Source organism: Poecilia reticulata, chromosome 17, assembly GCF_904066995.2.
Source record: "Poecilia reticulata chromosome 17, P_reticulata-male-v2, whole genome shotgun sequence".
NCBI lineage: Eukaryota > Metazoa > Chordata > Actinopteri > Cyprinodontiformes > Poeciliidae > Poecilia > Poecilia reticulata.
Genome location: NC_088846.1, coordinates 11,862,190 through 11,883,145, shown reverse-complemented (window position 1 = coordinate 11,883,145; position 20,956 = coordinate 11,862,190). Strand labels below are relative to the sequence as shown.

The 20,956-nt window shown below is 40.6% G+C and overlaps 1 protein-coding gene across 1 annotated transcript in view; it reads left to right on the top strand.

Moving 5' to 3' along the window:
• dnah9l (dynein, axonemal, heavy polypeptide 9 like) overlaps window positions 1-20,956 on the top strand; it is a 43,819-nt gene that overhangs the window by 20,855 nt on the left and 2,008 nt on the right. Inside the window, exons 37-91 of the mRNA XM_081598246.1 lie at window positions 712-868; window positions 986-1,131; window positions 1,235-1,351; window positions 1,434-1,572; window positions 1,940-2,032; window positions 2,148-2,342; window positions 2,429-2,506; window positions 2,719-2,851; window positions 3,257-3,384; window positions 3,557-3,705; window positions 3,802-3,952; window positions 4,042-4,173; window positions 4,271-4,444; window positions 4,526-4,730; window positions 5,827-5,992; window positions 6,099-6,201; window positions 6,334-6,471; window positions 6,572-6,673; window positions 6,875-7,036; window positions 7,198-7,281; window positions 7,535-7,644; window positions 7,731-7,893; window positions 8,035-8,158; window positions 8,455-8,597; window positions 8,696-8,857; window positions 9,529-9,588; window positions 9,673-9,846; window positions 9,932-10,078; window positions 10,824-10,937; window positions 11,091-11,234; window positions 11,447-11,629; window positions 11,863-11,964; window positions 12,642-12,776; window positions 12,932-13,105; window positions 13,194-13,326; window positions 13,434-13,536; window positions 14,511-14,633; window positions 14,737-14,941; window positions 15,082-15,246; window positions 16,064-16,204; window positions 16,341-16,511; window positions 16,588-16,710; window positions 16,805-16,998; window positions 17,150-17,298; window positions 17,466-17,593; window positions 17,708-17,845; window positions 17,990-18,079; window positions 18,178-18,369; window positions 18,449-18,568; window positions 19,125-19,184; window positions 19,365-19,547; window positions 19,721-19,903; window positions 20,035-20,150; window positions 20,481-20,593; window positions 20,713-20,853. Coding sequence (XP_081454372.1) covers window positions 712-868; window positions 986-1,131; window positions 1,235-1,351; window positions 1,434-1,572; window positions 1,940-2,032; window positions 2,148-2,342; window positions 2,429-2,506; window positions 2,719-2,851; window positions 3,257-3,384; window positions 3,557-3,705; window positions 3,802-3,952; window positions 4,042-4,173; window positions 4,271-4,444; window positions 4,526-4,730; window positions 5,827-5,992; window positions 6,099-6,201; window positions 6,334-6,471; window positions 6,572-6,673; window positions 6,875-7,036; window positions 7,198-7,281; window positions 7,535-7,644; window positions 7,731-7,893; window positions 8,035-8,158; window positions 8,455-8,597; window positions 8,696-8,857; window positions 9,529-9,588; window positions 9,673-9,846; window positions 9,932-10,078; window positions 10,824-10,937; window positions 11,091-11,234; window positions 11,447-11,629; window positions 11,863-11,964; window positions 12,642-12,776; window positions 12,932-13,105; window positions 13,194-13,326; window positions 13,434-13,536; window positions 14,511-14,633; window positions 14,737-14,941; window positions 15,082-15,246; window positions 16,064-16,204; window positions 16,341-16,511; window positions 16,588-16,710; window positions 16,805-16,998; window positions 17,150-17,298; window positions 17,466-17,593; window positions 17,708-17,845; window positions 17,990-18,079; window positions 18,178-18,369; window positions 18,449-18,568; window positions 19,125-19,184; window positions 19,365-19,547; window positions 19,721-19,903; window positions 20,035-20,150; window positions 20,481-20,593; window positions 20,713-20,853 — 7,658 coding nt within the window. The remainder of the gene's footprint in view (window positions 1-711; window positions 869-985; window positions 1,132-1,234; window positions 1,352-1,433; window positions 1,573-1,939; window positions 2,033-2,147; window positions 2,343-2,428; window positions 2,507-2,718; window positions 2,852-3,256; window positions 3,385-3,556; window positions 3,706-3,801; window positions 3,953-4,041; window positions 4,174-4,270; window positions 4,445-4,525; window positions 4,731-5,826; window positions 5,993-6,098; window positions 6,202-6,333; window positions 6,472-6,571; window positions 6,674-6,874; window positions 7,037-7,197; window positions 7,282-7,534; window positions 7,645-7,730; window positions 7,894-8,034; window positions 8,159-8,454; window positions 8,598-8,695; window positions 8,858-9,528; window positions 9,589-9,672; window positions 9,847-9,931; window positions 10,079-10,823; window positions 10,938-11,090; window positions 11,235-11,446; window positions 11,630-11,862; window positions 11,965-12,641; window positions 12,777-12,931; window positions 13,106-13,193; window positions 13,327-13,433; window positions 13,537-14,510; window positions 14,634-14,736; window positions 14,942-15,081; window positions 15,247-16,063; window positions 16,205-16,340; window positions 16,512-16,587; window positions 16,711-16,804; window positions 16,999-17,149; window positions 17,299-17,465; window positions 17,594-17,707; window positions 17,846-17,989; window positions 18,080-18,177; window positions 18,370-18,448; window positions 18,569-19,124; window positions 19,185-19,364; window positions 19,548-19,720; window positions 19,904-20,034; window positions 20,151-20,480; window positions 20,594-20,712; window positions 20,854-20,956) is intronic.

Genomic DNA, 20,956 nt, shown 5'->3' with positions numbered 1-20,956 from the left:
TGAAATACATATTGCCTTGAAATAGAAAAGTGTTCTTGATTTTCCTGCAATGCCTTGCAAAAGTAGTCATATGTTCCAAACCTTTTTCACATTTATGATGATGCAACCATAAATCTTTATGTATTTTATAGGGATTTTGTGAGATATACCAGAAAAAGAAGAGCATGATAATTTTTTGGGGGGGGTATGTCTTTAAATCCTTTGCAGATTTAGCTAGTGAAATCTTTACCAATTAACTGCTCAAACTCGAATATTTTGGGTAGAAAGTAGCAGAGAACATACATCTTAACGTCTTGCCTGATATTCTCAGTTATACTTTGGTCTGGCCTTTGTCTGGACCAATCTAAAATGCTTCATTTTGCTCTTGCCGTTTTTACAGCTGTTGTCTTGCTGGACGATAAACCTTAACCCCAGTCTCAAGTTTTTCCTTTTCTATCCATTGTAACGACAATTCTCACCAGCTTCTTTTTCCATTTGTACATCACATTAAATATTAAAAATAAAATGGTTGTGTAACATGACAACATGTGAAAAAGCCTAAGTGGTATAATTACTTTGGCAAGTTAATGTTGGTACATTTTCCTGCTATGATTAATATCGATGGATATTCAGTATTGTAATGCCCCAGTGGTTAAAATCCACATAGTTAGGATCCTGGTTTTTGACTTTGCTTTCTGTATCAATTTTAAATCCCAACACCACCACAATCAGGTGTTACATAACCCTGACCCAGTCCCTTCATCTGACTATGAGTGGCGCCCCATCAGGCCCGGCTGGCACCGGTAAAACAGAGACGACTAAAGATCTGGGACGCTCCCTTGGCATCATGGTGTATGTGTTCAACTGTTCAGAGCAAATGGATTATAAGGTATCGCTAACATCAAACGTGCTCTTCCCAATTTCTGCTGTGCCAGTTTTTTTCCTTCACTTATCTGAAATGAGGGATGCTGTGTATTCTGCATCCTTCTCCATTCTGCGTCTTCAGTCCATAGGTAATATTTATAAGGGTCTGGCTCAAACAGGAGTGTGGGGCTGCTTTGATGAATTCAACAGGATCTCAGTGGATGTCCTGTCTGTGGTAGCTGTGCAGGTCAAGACTATTCAAGATGCTGTGCGCAACAGAAAACAGAGGTATGCATGTATCTATCACGGGTGCATTGTATTTTTTTTTTATTGGCTTTGTAATGTTGGGGTAACATTTTTTTTGCCCGCATTAATTAGTTTGTTCTTGCAGGTTTCAGTTTCTGGGTGAGGAAATTGAGCTGAAACCAACAGTGGGGATCTTCATCACTCTGAACCCGGGCTACGCTGGAAGGGCGGAGCTCCCAGAAAACCTTAAGGCTCTGTTCAGGTCTGATATCGAGATAAATGGAGGCTTTCAGTACAAAGGTTCATATACACCAGTAATTTCTTATCTCTTGCCTAAAATGCAGGCCCTGTGCAATGGTGATCCCAGACTTTGAACTGATCTGTGAAATCATGCTGGTGGCTGAAGGGTTCATCGATGCTCGTCTGCTGGCACGCAAGTTCATCAGTCTCTACACTCTGTGCAAAGAGCTGTTGTCAAAACAGGTACGCACATAAAAATATGTAAAATGTCATGAACTACAATGTATTTGAAAAATGGCTTGGCATGCTCTTAAAAAGTTGCATGTGAAGATTATTTTATGACTGTCATTATTTAAGTTTTTTTTGTTTAATTTATCAGCTATCAGCTTACCTACTGTATATCCTGGTACCTGTTGTGTTTATATTCCAACTCTCTCTGTTTCCCCACGTGATAAACTAAAATAAAGAAGTAGCAAGTTACTGTGAATACTATTATCACTGTTATCCATTTAATGTGAGAGTATTACTGACATAACAAAATACACCTATTAGTAGTCTAATTGTTAATTGTTTTTGACTTACACAGCGTTACATTTCCTTGTTTTTTTAGGATCATTATGATTGGGGTTTAAGAGCTATAAAATCAGTCCTGGTTGTAGCTGGCTCCCTGAAGCGTGAGGAACGTAACAGACCTGAAGAACAGGCGAGTCTCACTTCTGTTTCTGACTGAAACAGCTCCTATAATTTACATAGTGATATTTTTTTCTTCGAGTGTTTTACAATGCTGACAAATTCAAGCTTCAACACTTTCTCTTCAGGTGCTGATGCGAGCTCTGAGGGACTTTAACCTGCCGAAGATAGTGACCAGCGATGTGCCCATATTCCTCGGACTGATCAGTGACTTGTTTCCTCAGTTGGATGTGCCCAGGAAGAAAGATCCCACTCTGGAAAACGCCGTTCGTCAGTCAGTCAGTGAGCTGCGTCTCCAAGCTGAAGAAAATTTTATCCTTAAGGTTTGCAGTTGAACCATACTGTTTCCACTTCTGATGGAATGACTGAAGTTATATCGGACTGTGTTTGTTTAACTGTGTGTGTTCAGGTGACTCAGCTGGAGGAGCTGCTTGCTGTAAGGCATTCTGTGTTTGTCGTGGGGGGCCCTGGAACTGGAAAAAGTCAGGTTAATAACTTCATCAATGGCAATAAAAACAAAACAAGATTTTTGTTTTCATTTTTAAAGACTTTTCAAGTGTTTTAACTTCTTACCTTGTACCTAGTCAACGTATCTGTTGACATGTTATTTTATTAAATTAACAGTGATGGAAGAGTTGTTTTCTTTATGTGTTATGGTGTTATTACATTTTTGGCTTTTGTTTTGTGTTTATTTTGTAGATCTTGAAGACCCTCCACAGGACATATTCTATCATGAAGAAGAAGTCAGTATGGACTGATATCAACCCCAAAGCTGTAACCACAGATGAGTTGTTTGGATATCTGCATCCTGCTACCAGAGAGTGGAAAGATGGTGAGAAGCATAAACACTTTTTTTACAAAGAATTTAATAAACACAGATCATAGTCAAAATAAACAGTGATCCCATTAAATCAATCAATCAGTCAATCAATCAAATTGTATTTGTATAGCACATTTCAGCAGTAAGGAATTTCAAGGTGCTTTACATAATTACAGAAAAAATAAAAACAGCATGTGATATTGAATAAACAGTAAAAAGAGAAAGATTTTGAAAAAAATAAGAAAGATTAAAAAAGATCAAATTAGCCCCACCCGTTAAATTTGAGTTATTCCGGTTCATAGCACAGTAAATTCCTAAACCTTTGAGAATTACTGAAACATGATACAAACATTAGGGGGTTTTGTTGTTTGATAGTTAATAGATTTTGCTCCATATAAAACTTATTTCTTTCATTAGGTCTTTTCTCCAATACCATGAGAGAGTTGACCTCAGTGACCCAAGATGGACCAAAATGGATAGTTTTAGATGGGGACATTGACCCCATGTGGATTGAGTCTCTCAACACAGTTATGGATGACAATAAAGTGAGATATCATTCCTTGTTAATTTGCTACAATATATGTTTACAGTAGTTAGAGAAAACCACCTTGTACATTTTAGGCATGTTTTTATTTATATTTCATTCCAAGTCACTGAATTGGGATGGTGTTTTTTCAGCTTATACATCCTTATACTTCCAGTCCTCTTACTCCTCAGGTTCTGACTCTGGCCAGTAATGAACGGATCAGTTTGTCTTCCTCCATGCGTCTGCTCTTTGAGATCTCCCATCTGAGGGCGGCTACCCCAGCCACGGTGTCCAGGGCAGGAATACTCTTCGTCAACCCACAGGACCTTGGCTGGAGCTCGTAAGACTCCAGGGATAACCCTACACTCACACCGTAAAGTATGCATTGGTTGTTTTTCGGGCTTTCGGTTTTTGATTTACACAGCGCATTTCACAGGTATGTGGCAAGTTGGATAGATACCCGACAGGCCCAATCAGAGCGGGCCAACCTCACCATTCTGTTTGATAAGTATGTGCCTTACTGCTTGGAGCAAGTCCGCTGTAACCTGAAAACCATCACCCCCATTCCAGAAAACAGCATGGTGCAGGTTGGTCTTCTCAATAACACCAAGTCAAAGGCTCTTTTTTTGTTCTCTCTTCAAGTACACTGTAGCATCTCTATATTTTGGTCAATCAGACTCTCTGCTCCTTGCTGGACTGCCTGTTGACAGAGGACAACACTCCACCAGACTCCCCCCGAGAACTGTATGAGATCTACTTTGTCTTCGCCTGTGTCTGGGCCTTCGGAGGCGCTCTCTTTCAGGATCATGTGCGTAGTGATCAAGTAATCGCATGATCATGAACTGACATCAGTACACATTATTAAACCACTTTACACAATTGTGTTTCAATTATATCCATTTCAGCTGAATGATTACCGCACTGAGTTCAGCCGCTGGTGGTCTAAAGAGATGAGAGCTGTAAAGTTTCCTTCTCAAGGCTCAGTCTTTGATTATTACATCGATTCTGAGACAAAAAAGTTTACACCTTGGAGTGAGAAAATGGTGCCGTTTGAGCTGGAACCTGATGTCCCGCTGCAGGTTTGTGATTGTGATTACAAATACTCTACGTGTCGGTATCAAAGTCATCGATTTAGGGTAACATGTACCATCTGTTTTCAGACAGTGCTGGTTCACACCCCAGAAACCATCTGTCTCACGTACTTCATGGACTTGCTGCTGCAAAAAGGAAAACCTGTCATGTTGGTGGGCAACGCAGGCGTGGGCAAAACCATCCTGGTGTCTGATAAGGTCACCAAACTGAAAGAAGACTTCATGGTGGCAAAAGTGCCCTTCAATTATTACACCACATCAGCCATGCTGCAACGTAAGAACCGCTACAAAACTAGAAATGGTTACAAGACAATACTGGATTATCAAACTGAAACCGAGATTAGAAGTATGATGGAGGGTTAAGAATTACAGCGCCTTGCAGAAGTATTCAAACTCCCTAAATATTTTCTTGTTAGCTACAGACTTTAATGTATGTTAATTGATTTTCAAGCGGTAGTCTATTAAGAATTAGTGCATAATTGTGACATAGAGAGAAGAATTCTACATAGTTTTCACTTATTCACATTATAGAGCCACTTTTTGCTGCAATTACAGCTGCAAGTCTTTGATGGTTTGCCTCTTCCAACCTTGTACATCTAATTACTGAAAGCTTTGCTAATTTTTTTTTCCCAGACAGATTGGATGGATGGTATCTGACCATTAAGTTTCAAGCCTTGTTAAAAAACTTTAATAAGCTGCATGTTCAGTTTTAAAGATGAACCTTTGCCTCTGTTATAAATCTTTTGTTCGTTGTAACATGTTTTCTTCCAGGACTGACCTTCAGGTAGCTCCTTCCAGATTCCTATCACCTTTTTCCAACTTCCCTATTCTTTGTTGCCATGGTGATTGTGACTGTAAGGATGATGTACATTTTCTTAATGCTTGCTTTGTCCCTTAATGGCCTGCTGTTGCAAACTCTATGTGAAACTACCTTTTTTTTCCAACATCTTTTATTTGCTAGTCTTCCAAAAAGGTCACTATGTGTTTGTTTAGTCCACAACAAATAGTGAACTGTTAGCAAATCCTCACACATTAATTGTGGATCTTCCATTCCTCTAGTTACAACAATCCCCTTAGCTGCTTTATTTTATTTTATTTTGAATAATCATTTGGTTGCACTGGATTATCAAAATAAAAAGGTTTTGAAAACATTGCAGGCCACACTTTTTAGATCTTAAATGTGTAAAAGAAATGAAAGGATGTTATTTTATTTCCAGTTGAAAGTTATATAATACTTTGTGTTGGTCAATCACATAAAATCCCAGAAAATACATTACAGTGTTGCAGCTCATTCCCTTCACATGTTGGTGGCTAAATTGTGATATGTACCAAATGATGGCTTATTTTCTTAGTCTCTCCATGTCCTTCAGGTGTTCTGGAGAAACCTCTGGAGAAAAAAGCTGGTCGTAAATTTGCTCCTCCTACCGCTAAGAGGCTCATCTACTTCATAGATGACCTCAACATGCCTGAGGTGGACGCCTACGGCACTGTCCAACCACACACACTCATTCGCCAGCATCTTGACTATAGTCACTGGTAAGTATTGCAAGACAGTCAAAGAGCGTCACTGTTTAAATTTATAGCTACAGTTCAATCCAGAGTGTGGTGGTTTATCTAAATCCAAATTACTGAACCGTCTTAGGTATGACAGACAGAGGCTGGTCCTGAAGGAAATTCACAACTGCCAGTATATCACCTGCATGAACCCGACAGCTGGAAGCTTCTCCATCAACCCCAGATTGCAGGTACAGTCGGTCACAGACTTCTTACTGAATCCTTTATTCACCATTATATTGGCAGTTTGAAAGATTTTAGTTTAAAAAGTTGAACATTTGTAATAGTTGTAACAGAAATATGCTTCTTTTTTTCTTTTCCAGAGACATTTTGCAGTGTTTGCAGTACATTTCCCTGGTGCTGATGCATTGGCTACCATCTTCTCCAGCATCCTGTCGGCTCACTTCGTTCAAGGAGGATTCAGCTTTGGAGTCTCTCGTTCGGTTGGAACTCTCATTCAGGTTCACCGACGGCTTCAGAGCAACATTTGTCTACTTATTCATGTTTCAGTAGACAAATCTTTAGTTTTGTTGTTGTTGTTGTTGTTGTTTTCTCATCTAGGCAGCTATCTGTCTTCATCAAAAGATCAGCCAGAACTTCCTCCCAACAGCCATACGTTTCCATTATATCTTCAACCTGAGAGACCTCTCCAATATATTCCAGGTAGAAAATAATAACACCGTTATTTGATCCTCTACCAAACGAAACAACTATGTTGTTTATTCAAAGGAAACTTTAAACTGTGTGTAAAAATTAAGAAAAAAACAAATACCTGGAGATTTAGTTTGCTCAGTTCATTCAGCAAAATTAGTTTTTTTTATTAAATGTAATCTGATGTTTTTTCCATGATTTCTTTTTGCATAGGGTATCCTCTTTGCCCTACCAGAATGTATCCGTTATCCCACGGACCTGGTCCATCTGTGGCTCCATGAGAGCTCCAGAGTCTACTCTGACAAGCTGATGGAGGAGAAGGATGTTGAACTCTTTAATAAAATATTGCTGGACACTGGGAAAAGATACTTTGAGGTAAAGACGAATGCTTTTATCTTTATACTAAGATTTCTGCACGGTCATGAAATATTCTGGAAATTTCAGTATTTTCAAAGATAAGAAAACAGACTATGGAAAATATATTTCTATTTCCACTCTTTTAGTTTCAATCCTACTCTCATTTCTTTTCTTTACAGGGAATAGATGACTCCATGTTTATCCATCAGCCTTTGGTTTACTCTCACTTTTTCCAGGGAGTTGGAGAGCCACGTTATCACCAGGTATTCATGACATTATTAACTCATGTGTGTCATAAAACTCTTCGATCTGCACTTTGTAAAGCTCATGCAAACCAATGAGGTAGTTTCTAACAGACTCCTAAGCGAGAACAGTTTGCCATCACTCTGAGATCTTAGGGCTAAAATGATGCCGTCATGTCCCTCCTCATCATAATTTGCTAACTGAATAACTTTCTCTTTAAAATTGTAACCAACTGCTGTTTTTAAGCAACTTTGTTGTTTTTTCGATTGTCAGGCTTCAGACTGGGAGAAGCTCCAGAAGACACTGGCTGATGCTTTGGAGCATTATAACGAGCTTCATGCCGTCATGGACTTAGTGCTGTTTGAGGAAGCCGTCCAACATATGTAAGAAACTTGCACAGCGTGTCAGCTTTAGCTATCGACCAATACCAGCCAGGCAATTAGTGTTCAATTCTTCTGTTTTGATTCAGTTGTCGGATCAGTCGCATCCTGGAGGCCCCTTATGGTAACGCCCTGCTGGTGGGGGTAGGCGGCAGCGGAAAGCAGAGTCTGTGTCGACTGGCTGCTTTTCTCAGCTCGCTGGAGGTCTTTCAGATCACACTACGGAAAGGATATGGCATCAATGACCTGAAGGTGAACACACCAAAAACAAAACACATCAAAGTCTGTCGCCCATTTTTGAGCTTCTTTTCTTACAACCATGTCAGAAAGTAACAATATTTTCATTGTCTTTCTCACTTTTATTTAATGTCTCTATGTTTGAACAATCTGCAGAGCGATATAGCTGCCTTGTACATAAAAGTGGGAGTGAAAAACATCGGAACGGTATTCTTACATACCGATGCCCAGATTCCAGATGAACGCTTCCTGGTGCTCATCAATGATATGCTGGCCTCAGGTTGGTTTACTGTTCTTTTAAGGCACCAAGGTCGTCAGATGTGATCAGCTATATTTGGATTTTTAGCCTAGTGATAATTTTTTTATAATGTTCAGCATAGCAAGGTTCTTTAAATAAGGCTAGACGGTAAAACAAAATTTTTTAAAAATCTCAGAACTGGACCATTTTTCGATAGCTATAAACTATTTTATGATTTTTGATTCAGGCGACTTTTTCGATCACAACAGGTTATTTATTTTATGTTTTAGGCAATAGTAGGGAAAAATAGGTTCTTTGCATATATATGTGTGTTTCAGGAGACATTCCTGACCTGTTCAACGATGAGGAAGTGGATATGATTGTAGCATCGATCCGCATGGAGCTAAGGGGATTAGGACTCATAGACAGCAGAGACAATTGCTGGAGCTTCTTTATCGAGCGAATAAGAAGACAGCTCAAGGTCTAAAATCCCGTCCATTCAATTTAATTACTTCACATCTCACCAGTTCTTGTTTACTCTTCTTTAACTAATGTTTTCAAGTCGTTTGTTTTCTTCAGGTGGTCTTATGTTTCTCACCAGTTGGATTCACGTTGCGTACACGCGCGCGCAAGTTTCCAGCTCTGGTTAACTGCACCGCAATCGACTGGTTCCACCCCTGGCCTCAACTTGCTCTGCAGTCCGTCAGCACTACGTTCATAGATAAGATACCGGGACTGGAGGTGAGAACATATTAAAATGCAGTAACGCCTCCAAAAAGCGGTAATAACAAATGACCTTTTTCACATTTTGTTAAACTACAATTAGTAAAATCAGAATTAATTAGTGGGATTTTATATGGTTGGCTAACACATTATCGTGCATAAAGTGAGGAACATTCTTGTCTTCAAGCCCCATAAGTCAATATTTAAAATGCCTTTAACAACAATAATGACTACAAGAAATTTTAAACCATTTAGTTTATTCCCTCGATCCCCACAGCGTGAAACTACCATCAGCAGGTGGTTGTGATGTTTTAGCTCTCCTTCACTGGCAACATTGAATCTTAATTTCTCTCATATGAGCAGAGAATTGATTTCTACACACTGCTGTCCCCTTCCTTCATGATTTGTGGCTAAACTGTATATGGAACCGAATATAACTTTGATTCAACAATAGCTTTCTTCCTACCATTCTTCCAGTTTTGATCTTTAGTTATGCTGTAGTTTTATGCTGGTTTGTGACCTAAAAAAACAACATAGAACAAACTGAAATTTTGGGTTGCTTTATGTTAATATGTAAGAAAGTTCACATAAAATATGGTAGAAGAGTTGTATGCTCATTTTTTGGCAAACCAAAACATAATTTAGGTTTGATACTGTTTGTAATTACTTTCCATGCTCATTCTGCACAGCCTGAAATAAGGGTCTCCATCAGTGACTTCATCTCCTACGCTCATACGAGTGTCAATGAGGTGAGAAAAACAGCAAAGCTCATTAGAGATGATCGATCTCCATATCCTTTTATGAGCGTGATTTACCGGTTGTGTCTTTGAAAGGTGAGTGTTAAGTACCAGCAGAATGAGAAGCACTTCAACTACACCACTCCGAAGAGTTTCCTCGAGTTCATGAAGCTGTACGACAACCTGCTGGGGAAGAAACGCAGGGAGCTGTCACAGAAAATGGACAGGCTCGAGAACGGACTACAGAAACTCAAGAATACTGCGTCACAGGTCAGAAAATGTGCATGATACAGATAAAATACTAAAATAAGTTATCTGCTCCTTTTTAATTGTTTAAAGTATTTATATTTGCTAGGTGGAGGATCTCAAGGCGAAGTTAGCGGTGCAGGAAGTAGAGCTGTGGCAAAGGAACTCGGATATCGAAGCTCTGATTGCCAAGATAGGACAGCAGACTGACAAGCTTAACCAAGAGAGGGCTGTGGCTGACGCTGAGGAGCAAAAGGTCTATAATGTGTGACATAATGGTCTTTATGAGCCTTCAAGCTGTTTCCTAGTTGTTGTGAATCCTATTTATGCTTATTTAACCCTTTCATGCATGAATTATGATCCTTTGTAGGAAAAAAAATTTGTAAAAAAAAAAGGTTTTTTTATTTATTTATTTTTATGTGATCAATTGTAATTTTCTCCAAATACAAAGTTGTTATTTGAAGAATACATCAGTGTTCTTTAGGGGTTATCTGATGTCTCAATAAATATATATATATATATTTTTACCTACCAGAGTCGTCTACAGTAGAATGAGGGACCGGGTCGGTCGGCATACGTTTTTGTCTGTCAGCCATATTGGATTTAACAAAAATAATTTCTTGCATTTGCAGCCAGTAGTTGATGGTGTATTTTATGATGCATTAGTGTCCACTTCAGTGGTCTGTGTGCATTTATAACATAAAAATCCACAAGAAGCACAAAAAAATGTATTTTAGACAGCCGTCCACTGTAGCGACCACTATGCATGAAAGGGTTAAAACAGCTGACAATTTGGCACCAGCTAATTATTATTAGTACAACACAGTATAATGTTTATTTAATATCACTTTTTTTCTCTAAGAAGGTAAAAACATTTCACTTTTGCTTCAGTTTAAAATTGATGACTTGCACCAGATTATATATGTAGCTACTTCATGTCTGCAGTGAAGGGGAAGCAGAGTGGCACTACATAAAATCTGTAATTTTTCATAATTATTTAGGTGGAAGCAATTCAAGCTAGTGTGACAAAGCAGCAACAGGAAACAGAGGACGACTTGGCCAAAGCTGAACCCGCTCTACAAGCAGCTAACACAGCTCTGAACACGCTCAATAGGGTAGTAAATCCAAATAAACTCAGCTTCCCTCACTCTGTAATTGATGCATTTATCAAATGTCATGTTGTTAATAAATTATTTGATATCTTTCAGTTTAAAAAGGCAAAAGACGAAGTCACAAGCATATGTGTTCTTGTATATCTGTGTGACCAGTTGAATCTGACGGAGCTCAGGACGTTTCCCAACCCTCCAGCTATTGTCGCCAACGTCTCGGCAGCCGTCCTGGTGCTGCTGTCCCCTCAGGGCCGAATCCCCAAAGATCGCAGCTGGAAGGCCTCCAAGATGGTCATGAGCAAGGTGAAGCATTGCATGGTGTCCGTCGAGCCGAAACGTATAAGAGGGCATCAAGTGGCAGTTACTAAAGTTTGAGCCTCCTTCATATCGTCTGATTCCTCATGAGCCTCGTTAAGTTTGATTAAAAAAAAAAATAGCGCATGCAGGAATCAGAATAGAATCTGTGCAGAACTGCGTTGTTGTTGTTCTGATCTGTGAAATATGTCGCTGTCCAGATCGATGACTTCCTGCAGGCTTTGGTGAACTTTGACAAAGAGCACATCCCTGAGGCCACTGTGAGGAGCGTAAGAGACGACTACCTCAAAGACCCAGAGTTCAACCCAGAGTTTGTGCGACAGAAGTCCTCAGCCGCTGCTGGCCTCTGCGCCTGGGTGATCAACATCATCCACTTCCATGAGGTGCACACAGAAACCCCAGCTGCAACAAATATTTCCTTTCCCCCAAAGCTAAGTGAAAGGTGATGGGCTTGAGTTGTTATTGACAGATGTGCTTCTCCCTAAATTTTGTGCTGCCTTGGATAGATCTTTGTAAGTGCATCACCTTCTCTAGTTTATATTTTATTCACGGTGAAGATTATTGCGCTTGAGGTTCATTTTACTCGATAAGATATGAAGTATGTGTGTTTGTCCAGGTATCCTGTCAGGTGGAGATGAAGAGGATGTGTCTTTCTCAGGCTAATGCCGATTTAGTAGAAGCTGCTGAGAAACTAGAAGTCATCAGGAAAAAACTTTCAGTGAGTTCCTTTCTCTTTTTTTCTTTTTTTTTTGACTCGTGTTTAAATGTTGGGCTAACTAAACCAGAACCAAAAACATTCAAGCACAAATTGTTTTTATTTGCAGAAGTGCAGCATATTTTACTTGGTTCCTTATTTTCTGTATCATGCAAGTCTCTTGGTGTCTCCTTCAGGTTTACTCACTGGGAAATAAGAATTTTCCCATGCTTCTTTCCAAACACTCAGAGTCAGACCGGATGGAGAGCTGTGAACATAAATCATACATATACTTTATTTCTTTATTTCTCATCTGACCAGATCATCTTTGCTACATGACTTATGGCGTTTCTTCTGATTCTTGTCTTACAATGTCTTCCACTGCTCAGATATATTAATGCTAACACCAAGTTGCAAACTATTTACTGATTGTTAGTGTTTTACACTATATCTTATGTTGATATAGTATATTAAAAGGGATTGAATACATCATGCGCCACTATTCGCCCATGTTTATTTGTGAAATATTAAAGCTTATGTTATGCACCTCTGTATGTTGGTCAGTATAAAAGAGCACTTCAATATTTTCTGGCTGCAAGTTGACAAAACAATTTAAAAAATCTTGTGAATACTTTAGGAAAGGGACTATATATATATTTTTGCCATATTAAAATATTTCAGATAAATATGTTTGTCTGTAGGAGCTGGATGGTAACTTGGAAACACTGACAACAGCTTTTGAGAAAGCCACAGCAGAGAAACTACGTTTTCAAGAAGAGGTGAACCGCACCAACAAGACGATAGAGCTGGCAAATCGGCTTGTCAAGGGCTTAGAGGTGGGCACGCATCTAATAACGTCCATGCATCTCGACTATGAAACAGACATTTTAATAATGAATACTCCATTATTCATTATTAATCAATCGAATACTTTCGAAAGCCGTACAGTTTGAGTGCAAGTTTGGTTTATGTTTTTGTGTGTGTGTTCCAGAGTGAGAACGTGCGCTGGGCCCACTCAGTAGCTCAGTATCACGAACAGGAGGAAACCCTCTGCGGGGACGTCCTGCTAACCGCAGCGTCCATCTCCTATGCCGGCTCTTTCTCTAAAAAATACAGGCAGGAGTTGCTGGACAACCTCTGGATGCCATTCCTGCGCAGTCAGAAGGTCCTGGGTGTCCTCTTACAAGTGCTGCATGGTCACAGAAAGTTAATCATCTTGTTTTGAATACTCCCCTCTTTTGTCATTTCACCAGGTGCCCATCCCAATGGCAGGGGGCTTAGATCCAGTGTTGATGCTGACTGATGACGCAACAGTGGCCCAGTGGAACAATGAAGGCTTACCAGGAGACAAAATGTCCACTCAGAATGCCACCATTCTCATCAACTGTGAGTAGAGGTTTAAGACGTTCTCCATCATCTGATCACAGTGATTGCTTTTCTGTTTCAGCGCAAACAGAACTGAGCAACTCCAGGTGACGTGTGCTTTGCTGCAGGCGAACGTTGGCCTCTTCTCATTGATCCTCAGCTGCAGGGCATCAAGTGGATCAAGAGTCGCTACGGCAACACTCTGAAGGTAGTCAGTCTGGGGCAGAGAGGGTGAGTAGTTTCATTTTTACTGTACTTTAAGTCTAGTGTTTAGTGGTGGATCTCTGCATCAATGACAGTTTGATTATGTCCATCCATCCATCCATCCATCTTCTTGCACCCTTGTCCCTTAGTGGGGTCGGGAGGGTTGCTGATGCCTATCTCCAGCTATCGTTTCGGGCGAGAGGCAGGGTACACCCTGGACAGGTCGCCAGTCTGTCACAGGGCAACACAGAGACACACAGGACACACAACCATGCACACACACACTCACACCTAGGGGCAATTTGGTGAGGCCAATTAACCTAACAGTCATGTTTTTGGACTGTGGGAGGAAACCGGAGTACCCGGAGAGAACCCATGCATGCACTGGGAGAACATGCAAACTCCATGCAGAAAGACCCCAGGCCGGGAATCGAACCCAGAACCTTCTTGCTGCAAGGCAACAGCTCTACCAACTGCGCCACTGTGCAGCCCAGTTTGATTATGTGTCAACAACAATATTCTGAATTTGGCTCATGTACCTTAATTACAAATTTTTGAGAAGAAATTAGGTATACAGTACCTACACAGCACCATGTTCATGGTGTTTTCAGGATAATGTGTGGCATTAGTATTTCTCCATTTTGTAAGCAGGTGAACATATTTATTTTCATCTCATCCAATCAGGCATGTCTGCTGTGTCGTCTTCATGGCCGCATGGAAAACTTGTTCAAAAGACTTCAACAATGGCTTTCTTTTGTTCTCATATAATTTAGTTTTCCCTTCACAATCACGCACCGTCTTGTCCATCACTTAATATCCTAACAAAATACATTGTCGCTAGGTATGAAAAAGCTTAAAGCGTATTAACCCATCTTGAAAGACGCTTGTAAAGGAAGTGCACAAGACTTATCATTGCTCTGTAGAGCAACGTTCAACACATTTCCTTCCCCTCAAAGGTGCATTTGTGCAATATTCCCTCATGATGTTCATTTATTCTTCAGGTATGTAGACGTTATTGAGCAGGCTGTAGTGGCAGGTGACACTGTGCTTATTGAAAACCTGGAGGAAACTATTGACCCAGTCATCGACCCCCTACTGGGGCGACACACAATAAAGAAGGGCAGGTAACGGACCGATACCAACGTGAGAATACATGTTTATAAGAAGCTTTAGTTTCTTTCACTTGTAAAGAAAATCTCCTCTCATTTTCTCCCTTCTCTGCTGCAGCTGCATAAAGGTGGGGGACAAAGAGTGTTTCTTCCACCCAGGGTTCAGACTGATTCTTCACACGAAACTTGCCAACCCGCACTACAAGCCAGAGATCCAGGCCCAGACCACCCTCATTAACTTTACAGTGACCAGAGACGGGCTGGAAGACCAGCTCCTGGCCCAGGTGGTGAACCAGGAGAGACCAGACCTGGAGCGGCTGAAGGTGGGCTAAAACAGAGAGTCCTTTTGCTTTACAATTGGCCAGTTTCAATTGGGTTTAGAAGAAACCTTTCAAAGTAATTTACAATTAGCATAGTCAGAGCTTCTTTTAATGAGCTTTTATTTATTTTTTTTCCTCTGCAGAGCGAACTTACAATACAGCAGAACATGTTTAAGATCGAACTGAAGCTCCTGGAGGACGAGCTGCTGACCAGACTCTCTGCAGCAGAGAGCAACTTTCTCGGTGACAACGTGCTGGTGGAGAAACTCGAGACGACAAAACACACTGCTGCCGAGATTGAAATGAAAGTAAATGGACAATTGTTTAGCTGGTGATTCCAGAGGTTGATGTATTTAATGCAAAAGCCATTTTGTTTCGTATGTAGCATGACTGAGGAGACGAGACAGAAAATGTTTGACTTGGGCTCGAGTCTGGCTTGTTGCTGAAGTTTGTTACCCATTTACTTTATCTGAGGGTGACGGTTTACGGCAGATGGTTGAACCTTGGAATACATTTGAGTGTTTCAACAATAAAATATCTTAAACTCGCATCCAAGCTGATATTTGGAACAAATAAATTAGGCTAACCGGTTTGTTGGAAATTTAGGGAAAATGCTTTAAGGTTTAGTCCATTCCCGAAAAAATAACCAACTGTCCCAGTCATCAGTGATGTGAGCTTCATCCAAACAGATATATCCGGTCCTAACACAGAAATAACCGATTTTATTATCTCTAATTATACTAGTGGCCAATTATCTACCACAAATTGTGCTAATAGGTTGTTGATAGCTTATAAAGAGAGACTCCTTTTATTCCAGATATTGCTAGTATAGATGAACATGCATGTATAATTTGCCCCATGTGGATGAGAAAAAATCCAACACATTCCAATTTGGACACAAAGTTCCTGTTTTTGTTTAAAAAAGAAGAAAAAAGAACAGCAGCAGTTTGTTGTATCATATTATTCCATTGCTAGAAAATGGCTTGAATGCATTATTGAAAGGTCAAAGTCTATCAAAGCTTACCTCTATGATGTATGCATGTAAATTTCCCAACTGCGTGTTGTTTACTTTATATTGTATTTATCTTACCTTTCTTCGTGCTTTTTGAAATCCCTCTCTCTTAGGTGCTGGAAGCTAAAGTTAACGAAGTAAAAATAAATGAAGCCAGAGAGCACTATCGCCCTGTTGCCGTCAGAGCTTCTCTGCTCTACTTCATCATGAATGATCTTAACAAGATCAACCCCATGTACCAGTTCAGCCTTAAGGTAGCCAGAGGGCAGGGATGGGAGCTGACTCACTGTTCTAATCTAATAAATCTGATAAGATGCATGAGAAACAGACGGCTGTGGTCTGATGAATGAACCGCAGTAACAACCGCCTCCACATGTTTTGTGCTCTCAGGCTTTCAACATTGTTTTCCACAAGGCAGTGGAGATGGCAGAGGCCTGCGAGGACGTAAAGAGCAGAGTGAACACGCTCATCGAGTGCGTTACGTACTCCACCTTCAACTATATCAGCAGGGGATTGTTTGAGAGAGACAAGCTCACGTTTACAGCTCAGCTAACCTTCCAGGTGTGTGTATATAAGTCAATATAAGGTATCTCTTTTTTCTTTTTACTCTCTATGCCTGTGTTTTCCTTTTTCCCAGCTGCTCCTGATGAGCAAGGAGATAGATGTGCGAGAACTCGACTTCCTGCTGCGCTTCAACATTGACCACAACTACGTCAGTCCCCTTGACTTCCTCTCCAACTCGGCGTGGAGCGCCATCAAGGTTCACATCTGCAGACGTACCGGGCTTGTTTGTGCCGTCTGCGAATAAACCGCAGCTTAATCGGCTTCGTATGCTGCTGCCTGTTTGTGCCAAGGTCATGAGTTTTACCGATGAGTTTCGGGGTCTGGATCGAGACGTCGAAGGTTCACCCAAGCGCTGGAAGAAACTGGTTGAGTCGGAGTGTCCGGAGAAGGAGAAGTTTCCCCAGGAATGGAAAGGGAAAAGCTCCCTTCAGAAACTGATCATGATGAGAGCCCTGAGACCAGACCGGATGACATATGCTCTTAGGTGATCTGGGTTTTATTTTTATTTTCTTCCCTTTTTTAGATATTGCTACGTGTTTGCATGAATATGAAATTGATGTATATGGTTCTCACTTTTTTTGCATCTATTCTTAAAAGAATGAGCCTTTTGTACATGTCTTTGTTGCACATTGTAGGAACTTTGTGGAGGAGAAGCTGGGGGTGAAGTACACAGAGGGTCGAAAGTCTGAATTTGCTAAATCGTTTAGAGAAAGTGGTCCTGCTTTTCCCGTGTTTTTCATTCTCTCACCTGGAGTGGATCCACTAAAAGACGTGGAATCGTTGGGTAATAAACACAAAGAAGCATGCATGCACAAATCAGCTACCAAAACGTGACACATACCTACTGGGGACAGTAGCATTGTGTTCTACACAGAATTGCCTGATCGTTATTTTATTTATTTATTTTTTTATTCAATTTTAATCTTTAAATTTATCCATGTGTGTTCCCAGGAAGAAAGCTGGGTTTCACTATAGACCTGGGAAAGCTTCACAATGTGTCTTTGGGTCAAGGACAGGAGAGTGTGGCTGAGATCGCCATGGAGATGGCTGCCAAGGAGGGTCACTGGGTCATACTGCAGGTCTGCTAGCTTGCCAGAAAAAAATGGATAAAACCCAATTTTGTGCATATTCATGGTTTTGGTGTTTACACTAAGCTGAGTTTTAAGTATGGTACAAAGGCTTTTTGATTACAGAACATCCACCTGGTTGCTCGCTGGCTGGGCAAGCTTGAAAAGCTTCTGGAGTGCTGCTGTGAGGACAGCCATCCAGACTACAGAGTGTTTATGAGCGCAGAGCCAACATCAACTCCCCAAGAACACATTATACCACAGGTGAATGTTGTTTATATGCAGCAGTGTCTTTTTTCTCTCTCTCTCTTCATGCACTGTCTCTCTGAACCATTTACAGAATAATGTGCCTAAAATGCTAAATGCCTATGTAGGTATTTAAATTTTTTTTTTGCATGTGTTGCTTAGGGCATTCTGGAAAATGCCATCAAGATCACCAATGAACCTCCTACAGGCATGCACGCTAATTTGCATGCAGCTTTGGATAACTTTGACCAGGTCTCTGATTTTTACAAAACATACGGATTTATAGTAATAGTTTTATTAAATGTTTTCTTGTTGCATACTTTATTACTCACGTTCTGGTTTCTTTGCAGGACATTCTGGACCAGTGCAGCCGCGAGCAGGAGTTCAAGACTATCCTTTTCTCTTTGTGCTACTTTCATGCCTGTGTGGCAGAGAGGAGAAAGTTTGGACCGCAGGGCTGGAACAGGAAATATCCGTTCAACACCGGAGACCTTACCATATCGGTCAATGTTCTCTATAACTACCTGGAGGCTAATGCACAGGTGCAGTGCGTCTTTATTGGGATTGTTTGCGGTGGTACTTGCATTTAGTAGTTATTGAATTGAAATTATACTGACAAAGGTTCCATGGGAGGACCTGAAGTATCTGTTTGGGGAGATTATGTATGGAGGTCACATCACCGATGACTGGGACAGGCGACTCTGCAGGACGTACCTGGAAGAATATATGCAGCCCAACCAGGTTGGTTCTTAAAAATAGGTGAGAACATTTGGGTGTATTCTGCCGAAGAAGCAATTGACTAAGGACAAACTTGATGTTAACAGTTATATGCTGTGAGACTTTATTTTTTTATCATTTATGGACGACTTTATTGGAACCCTGAATTGCACTCCTTACTAGAATATACTGATGGAGGAAGACCGACAATCAGTTCCTAGGTTTAGGAGAAAAATCACTTTTTCACGTAGAAGAAATTTTTGTTTGGACATTTTTTCCCTTGGCTAATAAAATCATTGTTTAGAAATTGAATTTTATATTTAGGTTATTTTAGTCTGAGACAAAATTTATAATCTGAAAACTAGTGAGATAAAAAAAAAAAAAAGAGAAGAAATCCCACCACTATATGGAGGCCATATTGAAAGTGAATTTCCATTTCGGCCTAAGAATTTGTTTCACTTTGACTCCTGATAATCAAGCTGATCAGAAGTCCATCAGCCACTATGAGAGACATGTTAATGCTTTGTACAAACCATTAATCTAAAGAGTAGTAATTTATTTATTTATTTATTTTTTCCAGTTTGATCGCAAGCTTTCCTTGGCACCGGGTTTTGTTGTTCCCTCCAATCTGGATTATCAGGTAAGTTAAAGCAAATATTGCTAAAGCAGTTTAATTATCCTAGTTTTTTGCTGCAGTATTTATTGCTGAACTAACCCTGAGAGCCTCACTGCCTACAAGGCATATTTTGACATTTTACATGCATGTTTCTGATAGTACGTCAGACGCATTCGCCCACTAATTGCATTTGATTCATCTCAGGGCTACCACGAATTCATAGACGAGATGCTGCCCCACGAAAGCCCAGTTCATTACGGACTGCACCCAAATGCAGAAATCGAGTTTCTCACCGTGACGTCGGATAATCTTTTTCACACTCTGCTAGAACTGCAATCTCCCGATGCTGTGATGGGAGAGGGAGCTTCACAGACGCTGGAGGAAAAGGTGGATATCATCTGTCCTAAAGCAAAAACTAAAACCAACAAAAATATTCTACTAGTAACAAAACCAGAACTTCTCCTCAGATTCTCACAAGAATGCATCAGCGAGCCTAATGTCATTAACAGTTTTTTTTTCCTGTGTGTTGATGAATTAAAAAAAAAAACTTCCACTTGCAGGTGAAAACTATTTTAGATGAAATTCTGGAGAAGCTGCCAGAGGAATACAATATGTCGGACATAACATCCAAAACAGCTGAGCGGTCGCCGTACATCCTGGTCTGCTTCCAGGAATGCGAGCGGATGAACATGCTCATTTTCGAGATCCGCCGCTCACTGAAGGAGCTCGACCTCGGACTCAAAGTACGTAGAAAGACGGATTAATGAACAGCAGTTTCATTATTGGACCTCTTGTGTCCTAAAGTCTTCCTGATGCTAGATAGACTTTCCCATTTCCATGTGCACAGTGACATAATATAGTTGTTTATGTAAAGGGTGAACTGGCCATATCCTCTGAGATGGAGAAGCTGCAGACAGCCTTGTTCTTCGACAACGTCCCCGATACTTGGACCAAACTGGCCTACCCTTCAACCTACGGCTTGGCTGTATGGTATGTGTTTCAGCTATATTGGAGTATTTGTGAATGCTCCTTTAGAAGGTACCTTTAGGTATCAAGGATAATTTAGCATCACGTCTGATGCAACTCAAAAGGCTGGCACGTATCTGTGACCGACACAATTTCCGATCGATCAGTCATAGTGTGTTTTGCATTAGATTCTGTGTAGGAAAATGCTTCATGGGAGTGTTCTGTGTCTACAAGAGAACGCTGAGTATTAAAAAGTTAAAGTGAAAACAAGAAAAAGATGAAAGAATACAAGTAAAACTGAAAATACACAGCTAAAATGCGTAAATATTAAAATTCGTAACTAATTATCAACAGGTACAACGACGTGATGCAGCGCTGTAAAGAGCTGGACAGCTGGACCCAGGACCTGTCTCTCCCCAGCGTGGTCTGGCTGGCTGGACTGTTCAACCCGCAGTCCTTCCTGACTGGTAACACAGGCTAAAACTTTACTGAGACATATAACAGCTTCTCTTGAGTTCTACATGACCGTTTTCCCTGGAAGAACATTATCACGAGCAGATGTCTTCGACTCGTCCCCGTCTTCTAGCTGTGATGCAGTCTCTGGCGCGTAAAAATGAGTGGCCTCTGGATAAAGTGAACCTTACCGTAGATGTAACGAAGAAATACAAGGAAGAATTCAACCAACCTGCCAGAGAGGGTGCATATGTGTATGGATTGTACATGGAAGGTAGATACTGTTGTTTTGTACTTTCATGCTGCAGCTTTGGAATAACAAAATGACCCATTTTGTGGGCTTGGATGGCATCTGTAACTATATCCGGTGTGAAAAT